The sequence below is a fragment of the Mauremys reevesii genome, linkage group 1 (assembly GCF_016161935.1).
Source record: "Mauremys reevesii isolate NIE-2019 linkage group 1, ASM1616193v1, whole genome shotgun sequence".
Taxonomy (NCBI): domain Eukaryota; kingdom Metazoa; phylum Chordata; order Testudines; family Geoemydidae; genus Mauremys; species Mauremys reevesii.
In genome coordinates, this window is record NC_052623.1 from 82,280,332 (window position 1) to 82,288,668 (window position 8,337).

At 40.0% G+C, this 8,337-nt stretch overlaps 1 protein-coding gene across 8 annotated transcripts in view; it reads left to right on the forward strand.

Moving 5' to 3' along the window:
* Window positions 1–5,877, forward strand: part of PIBF1 (progesterone immunomodulatory binding factor 1) — a 187,825-nt gene extending 181,948 nt beyond the window's left edge. For 7 of the 8 annotated variants that reach the window (XM_039529625.1, XM_039529659.1, XM_039529615.1 and 4 more), the window contains 2 exons: window positions 10–189; window positions 5,519–5,877. In XM_039529625.1, coding sequence (XP_039385559.1) covers window positions 10–189; window positions 5,519–5,575 — 237 coding nt within the window. In that variant the 3' untranslated portion in view covers window positions 5,576–5,877. Of the gene's footprint in view, window positions 1–9; window positions 190–5,518 lie in introns of those variants that run through there. The other variant, XM_039529668.1, reaches the window with a different exon arrangement.
* Window positions 5,878–8,337: the final 2,460 nt, after the last annotated feature.

Sequence of the window (8,337 nt, forward strand, 5' to 3'; positions counted from 1 at the left end):
TTTTTACAGGAACTGGCAGTAATGAAACAAATTCTTATCAGTCTTCATGGTAAATGCTATGGGGAAAATTTACCTCAGTCTCATAGTGACGTAAGAAGCTTAACTGCAAAACACAAATCAAACCCTTCTGTAAAGCTGCCAGCGGAACACGAAGAAGAAAATGTATTTATACCCAAACCAACATTATTTGTAAGTACAGTAATTAAAATAAGTGACCTACGGTCTTTGTTTAGGGTACTATTGCTCGCATTTCAAAAACCAAAAAAAGTGTCTCTTTGTGGGTGTGTATGTCAAAACAAAAAAATTATTCTAGAAGTCTGCTTCTTTGAAGAGATGATTTCACAGGATTTGTATTCATCTTGTGGTGTTAATGCAAGACAGTGCAACATCCCTGCTGAAAGCTTTTCTCTCTCTGGTAGTGGAAGGCTACAGGAAGCTATATCCCTATACTGGTCACACACTACCACTGACTCCAGCCCTCTAAACGCTTCTAGATCTTAAAGTGCACAGGAAACAAATCTCCCGAAAAATTCAATTAGTAAAGTTGTATTACAAATGGATAACAAAATAGAATTCTTACATATCCAATACATTAACATCCCAATGGATATAAGAAAATATATATATTGACATAGATATTTACATAATACTTACACATACACAGGCTGGTCGCACTGCCTAATACTAAGGTGGCCCGACACTTCCCATTATACGACCTTGTTTTCGGTTGCTTTATAACTTGAAATGTATTCCTTTAGGGGCTGAAATATTCTGTGCTGGGGGTCTACGTCAGGCTAAGTTTTTTGGAAAGTTTCATGCTAAACGGTTCAGAAGTTTCTGAGAATGAGGCTAGGCAATATATTTTGTCATTTTAAAAATTTCTGGCAACCTTTTCTTTGAGAAGCTATAGCGCCCCCAAACTTTGGAGCAGGGACTTAAAAGTTGGCAAGGGGGAGATGTGGGCTTTGTATTAGGGTCGTACCTTTTGCTGTCCCTGTGAAAATCCACCCAAATTTGGCCAAGATGCAAGACTTTGAAAGATCTGTTTACACAAGCTCAATAGAGATCTCTTAGTTTTTTAGCTAAAATCTCTGAAGATTCCATGCGTGCTGAGCATGCTCCCCTAAACTGATCTTGGAGCTTACAGGGTCAAAGATGGTTATCCCTGAATTTGCAGCTCCCAGCTGCTCTTGGCTCTGGAACTTAGAGCAGGGAGCCTTGTCTCTCCTGTGCTCTTAGTGACTTCCCTGCTGCTGCCTAGGCAATGTGGATGAGGAAGACACTTGACATGAACTCAGAGGGGAACAAGGCCCAGACTGTGAGGGGAGGGGAAGGACTAGACTGGAGCAAGAAGCCTGATGAGACTAGAACTGGAGGCTGGGAGGGAGAGAGACCCTGACTGAGAGAATTGCGGGAGCAGGACTGGAAACCAGTGAGATGTTGGGGAAACTGGGACTAATTGTGCAGGGAGATTGGAACTAGAGTGGGACTGGGACAAGGAGCCAAGAGTAAGGAACAGACAGGAGTGAGACAGGGACAGGTTGGCTGTGATGGAGAAGAAGGGATGAAGCTTGGGTGTAACTGGCAGAAGTGTCCATGACCAATGGAATACACTCCTCTTTAGAGCCTGGAATGGAAGCCCAAATTCCTGAGTTTTTTCATTCCTCTGCTGTCTGCAAATATCTGTGTAACCTACTGATAAAGTGTGTGTCTCATCCCACCTCTAATGCTGGTCCACACAGGATAACAACCTACTGTTGCTATCAGTTACTGTTAGCTCAAATGGCAGAGAGCTTAGTGGTTCCAACCATGCTGATGAATGATATTGGTGTCAATATGAATCCACATAATGGAATTTCTATTTTTTCAGTTCACTTTCTTAAAAAGCTAGGAAAATATACACTAAAAAATCAGAGAAAGCCAGAATTAAGGTTGTCTGTGCAACCTTAATTTGACATCTAGGTGCATATGTATTAGGATACCGTCTTTAATTAAGTAGTGGGTAATTATTTCCATAGGACCCTGGCTCATTCAGTGCTTAGGATGGATTGTGCTCATGTAATAAGCAATATTTTGTGTTATCCTTATTAATCAATGTTTAGCCTTATTTACTGCACACTATTTAATCCCTGTTCTGAATACAGAATTATGAATTACCTTATGGGCTTCTCATGGCACTCATTACTGAGTACTATACAAATATTAATTATCTTCACAATACCCCTGTGAGGTGCAGGGTTGGTATTATCCCCATCTCTGGAATAGGGATGCTAAAGAACAGAGAATAATGTCAAAAGTGTACAGTAATATTGGTTGCCCTATTTGAGAGGCCTAGGACCTGATTTTTCAGAATATTTAGCATTGTATCACACTTCATATGTTCAAAGCACAGTTCCCCATTGACTTCACTTGCAGTTGTGAGTGCTCAGCATTTCTGCTAAACTGACCCCAGGGTCTCAGTTTGGGCACTCATAGAATGAGGAACACACAGTTAGTCACCTCCTTTGAAAAGTTTGGCTTAAGTGACCTGCCCAGAATCATACAGCAGCTCTGTGGCAGAGGTAGGGATAGAATCCAGCTCTCCAAAGCAACATTCAGTTGACTTAACCATGAGACCACTCTTTCTGTACATGCAACGCCCTGCCTCAGTCACTAGACACCTTCCAACTTCCTAACAGAAGAGGCAGGGGTGCTACAGACAACAGCCCCCTTTCATTACACAGTCTTGATTATTTGCCAGAGCAGGTCCATTCTGTGCACTGAATGAGGCAGGGGTTCTTTGGAAAGTGATCATGTAATTAATTGTAGTGTCATTAAGTCTCAAGGGACTGAATTGGGGTTGCAAAAGGAGCCTTAATTCTGGCATTTCCTAACTTTTGAGTGCTTATCTTTGCAGCCTCAGTGTCCTTTTAATATACGTACGTACGTACGTGTGTGTGTGTAAAAAAAGGGTAATTGCACGTGTATATAAAATCATATATATCATGTGTATGGATATGTATGTATATATGTAGAAAGTAGAATACCTCCCTCAAAAACAAGAACCATGGAGGAGCAGGATGGCTGACCCTGTTATGAACATGAGTCTCCAATTTTCTTTTATGTTTCCATGCAGAGATGTTTCTGGAGGCTTTGGTTCATGGCTAATTGGAGTCAATAACTTCAGCAGGGATGTGTCAATCAGAGGCGAATTAGGGTTTATGGGGCTCTGGACCAGAGCAAGTGGGGGCCCCTCCCTACCCCTGCTACCTGCAGTACACACACACACCCAGCGCTCCTGCCAGGGAATGGGGTGGAGCACGGGGGCTCCACCCGGCGTTCCTGCCAGTCAGAGCGTGGGGGCACCCCATTGGCCAGGGCCCCTTTGGCTGAGTGGCTAATCCACCACTGGTGTCAATGCTGCAGAAAAGAACCCCACATCAACAAGTCTCAGAGCCTGAGTCAACTGACATGGGCTCGCGCTATGGGTCTTGCAATAGCAGGGTAGATGCTCCCACTCAGGCTGGAGCCTGGGCTCTGAGACCTGGTGAGGGGGAGGAGTCTCAGAGCTCAGGCTCCAGCATGAACGGCAACGCCTACACTGCTATTTTGAGACCCGAGAGGTGACTTGCCACTGTGATGTAGTTTGTTTTTGGTTTTGCTGCGCAGATGTTTCCAGTATGTTACTGACTTGCCGCTTAAGGTGAAGTTGATACCTCGTGCAGTAAGAAAGAGCTCAGTACCACTCCCCACCAAGGGTGTTATATTGTGAGTACACCCTTGCACAAAAGAATTTAGCTTGTAAATGGATTATAGATTAAGGTGACCAGTGAGGTGGGCCTAGAAGGGTGCTGGGTCTGTCTTAATTAGGGCAGCAGGCAGTGAGTCACAGTACCCGGAGTTACTCAGTGCAAGCTTCTGCTTCAGAGACAGACTTAGGCAGTCTCTTGGTTGTATCTCTGAGAGGGATTCAGGCATCCCTGTTGAAGATAGCCTAGACTCCCAAGCACAAAAGCGACTGTGGCGTACTTTAACTTACATCTTTTGGTGGCTTTCACAAAGATTTACAATCTCATTTGATAGTAAGAGTCAAAAAGGAAGTAGTTCCAGAGAAGGAAGGCAAAGGAAAATGAACTGTAGCTTCAAGTTTCATTTGAACTTACTAACAGAACAAATGGAAAAACGATACAACAGCCAACCATAGGTAGATGTCATAGTAAATAATAAATACTTGCCTTTCTGTAGTGCCTTTCACCCAAGATACTGAAAGCACATCACATACACAAAGCCTAACATCAATCCTTAGGCACAGAAGTTAAGTGTTTTGTACAAATGTTGCTCCATTTCCTTGAGGAAGCTGGCACTATAACTCAGAAGACTTACTTCGCAGTCCACTGCTCGAACTACTAAGTATCCTCTGATTTTTCTGACAAGTATGGGACAAATTTAGAAAATATATGTTTGGGGAGGTTTCCTAAATCAAGTGACAGCTGTAATAATTGGGCTTTTTTTCCTCTCAAGTTTGGTGTTTGTTTGCTGTTGAACAATTCGTGTTTGATTAAATTTGTGAGCCAGACTTAATAGTCAAATAATGTAATGGTTAGAATGAAAATAATGCCTTATTCACCATTTCTTTGGCTGGAATGATTAATGATTCACTTATGACACAAAATTCGTTTGAATGTCTGAAATAACAAATGCACTATGTAAGAAACAGAGCGCATGCATTTATATCTTTTTGAGGCCATTAAACTTGATTTGATTTCAATATAGGATTTTAACAGTAATAATTACACTTATCACTTGTTCAAAAAGTACTGCCATGGAGCCTGGGAAATTGGGAGGCAGTGAGCAGGACATTTCCATCCTGTGAAAGGTCTGTACTTCTCATGGCTCTCCTAGAACTTTGTTTTTAGGGGTGAATTCCCTGCCAATTCCATTGAGTCTGAAGATGACTCATCAGCTTCCTTCCCCCACTTACTTACTATTACTTTTCCATGTGAAAGGTTGCTGTAATTGCTACAAGAATTTTATGCAGTCATGAATGTGTGACAAGTAGCCTACAAGACTGTGAATGTAAGGAAAGGTGATCCAGAGGCAGTGTCCCACAATCAAATTATGGAGAACCCGTGTTCTTACATGTAGCTTTTTGTATTATGCTTAAAATGTTGGCATATTGTAGCACACCTCTTTGTCCTAGGTTCCCACCTCCTTTTTTAACAGAAATATACTTAACATAATTTACAATGATCGTCCTTTAGCTAAGCAGTTCATGGATTGTTTTAACCTTGGTAAACATTTTTAATCATAATTTGGTTAATAATATGATGTTTGGTTTATTTTATTATCTTAGACACAGAGAACTTTAATGTATTTTTGTGTAATATAAACCTTTCACATTTTAATTGATTTTAGTTTAAGCAGAGCAATCAATTGCCACTGTGAATGGCAGAGAGAGAGAGGAAGGCAGAGTTGTGTGGATTGCATATTTCTCCTGCCTTTCAATTTACGCATAACCAAAGCATTCTTTCTTTCACAGACAAATAGAGAGGCACCTGATTGGTACAGGAAGCTGAAGCAGAAAAAAGCACCATGATATTTTTCCAGGGATTTTCAATATAAACAATCTGTTTGGGAGTTTATTCTGTGAAGAAAGAAATTGTATTCATAATCATGTTCTTAGTACCACACAAATAAACAACTGGTTTGTTTAATTTTATACCTATAATATGTTTATACATTGTAACATTACCATTAAACAGCTAATGAAAAAATGTGGCAGTACTTGATGTGATGATTTTACCATCAATATGTTCTAATTCAAAATACTAAATACAAACATACTCTGTGTGTGTTTATAATTTTAGCTAATAAAGGACATCTTATTCACAATGCTCATTAATGTGAATTTCAGCTTTTTCATATCGTTTTTCTTGGATCCTGTGTTTCATGCTACATTCTTGTAACTGTTCTGGCTTCTAGAAGCTTATATACTTAAGAAACATACTAAGAAAACAGCATCAGATGGCAAAAAAAAAAAAAAGTTTCTTATTAGCCCTGATTGCATGGGGCTCTTAAGCTAGGCTCTGCTCATGCCCTTTGTTTCACATAAAAATTCAATAAAAATATCTGGCTGAGAAATCTCAAAAAAAAATCATCAATGGGGAATCATCAAGTGGCGGGGAGGTATGTCTAGTGGGGTTCTGGAGGGATCAGTACTAGGCCTGGTGCTATTCAACATTTTTATCAATGATTTGGAAGTAAAGGACTTTTTAATTTTGTGGAGAAAGGTATGGCAAGAAACAATGGCTGGAAGCTGAAGCCAGACAAATTCAAATTGGAAATGTCACAAATTTTTAATAGTGACGGTGACTAACCATTAGAACAAGCTACCAAGAGAAGTGGTGGATTCTTCATTACTTGTGGCCTTCAAATAAGGACTAGATTCCTTTCTGGAAGATATAGTTTAGTCAAACACAAGTTATTGGGTTCAATAACGGGTAAATGGATGAAATTTATACAGGAAATGAGACCAGATTATGTTATGGTCCCATCTGGCCTTAAACTCCATGAATCTATAAATAAACAAGAACTGAAAATCAGCTTCATTAAGAAATCATCAAACATCTTGATAGCATAGACCCTGTTTACATTAGAGAAATGTGCAAACCCCTGATGTAGATGTTCTGCACCAATATAAAGCAGTGTTTATTCCAATGATTTACCATATTAAATTAGACCCAAATTAATCCCTACTTTACATCAATGCAGCACATATGGAGTAGGGGAGTGCACCATGCAGTTAAACCATTGCAGTTTTCTCCAATGGCAACATGGACATAAATTGTTATGTAAATCAGGAACTGCTGTGTATATTATAAAATTTTTATATGACACAAATATTTCACATGAAGCATAGTGGCATCCTTTATTTGAGATGACTGTCCATTGAAAATGTGACTCAGATTATATTTTAAGATGAAGCTCCACTATGATTATATATTTAGGTATTGAACATCAAACAGTTACTACTTGCTTTGCCAAAGTGTTGAGCTGCAGCAGGCTGCTGACTTTGTTCATCTACCCTTTGCAGCTCTTCCTGCATTTTCCACACACCCATTTGAGGCAAAGCCAGTTCCCCTTATTTCTGCTTCATGTGGGTCTCAATTTCTTCGTCAGTTTCTCCTAATTAGTAATAGAATCATGTTCAAGTTCCTTATTGCTTTGTTACTGTCTCTTTGGGACACAGAATAATAACCCATATACTGCATATTGCACACCTGAAATTATGCCCTTAATTAAAATTAATAAAAGTGTTTCCCAGGGAGAGAATAAATTTTAATATACTTCAAAAATATGAGCAGACGTAAAAACATTAGTTTGTCCAAAAATGTAAATATCCAGAAAGTTATATCAGAAAACTATTTCAATGACATTTGATAGGAACTATTTTTCATCCTTGAGTCTGCACAAAAGGTGGAGGAAGCTTGTTTTATTCTACCTCGTCTTTATTGCATAGGTCATTGGTAGGGTCCTACCAAATTTATGGCTATGAAAAATGCGTCACGGACCGTGAGCTCTGGTCTCCCCCCATGAAATCTGGTCTTTTGTGTGCTTTTACCCTATACTATACAGATTTCACTGGGGAAACCGGAGTGTCTCAAATTGGGGGTCCTGACCCAAAAGGGAGTTGCAGGGGGGTTGCAAGGTTATTTCGGAGGGAGCGGGGGGGGTCATGGTATTGTCATGCTTACTTCTGCGCTATCTTCCAAGCTGGGTGGCCAGAAAGCAGCGGCTTTTGGCCAGCCGCCCAGCTCTGAAGGCAGCGCCACCGCCTGCAGCAGCATAGAAGTAAGAGTAGCAGCACCACAAACCCCGATTACAATAACCTTGTGACCATCCCCAATTCCTTTTTGGGTCAGGACCCTTACAATTACAACACTGTGAAATTTCAGATTTAAATAGCTGAAATCATGAAAATTACAATTTTTAAAACCCTATGACCGTGAAATCGATGAAAATGGACCATGAATTTGGTAAGGTCCTAGTCACTGGGTCCATACAGGAGAAAAATACTGCTTGTGTGATACATATTTTGAAGGTCAGACAGTAGGTTTATGAAACGTTTAAGCACATGCCAGGATTAGAACTTTGCTGTTATGAATGAGAGGTAGAATACAAATGACAGTTTCTCACGCCAATAAGCTTGCATCTTCTTATGTTAATTGTATGCCATTGAACTTTTTTGTGAGAAGGAATAACTTAATGTTCACAGTGACTATAGTACAGGGTTATGTATTTCTAAATTATCACCTGGCAGTCTAAGAATTATATTATCTAAGGGTATGAGTGAGTTTA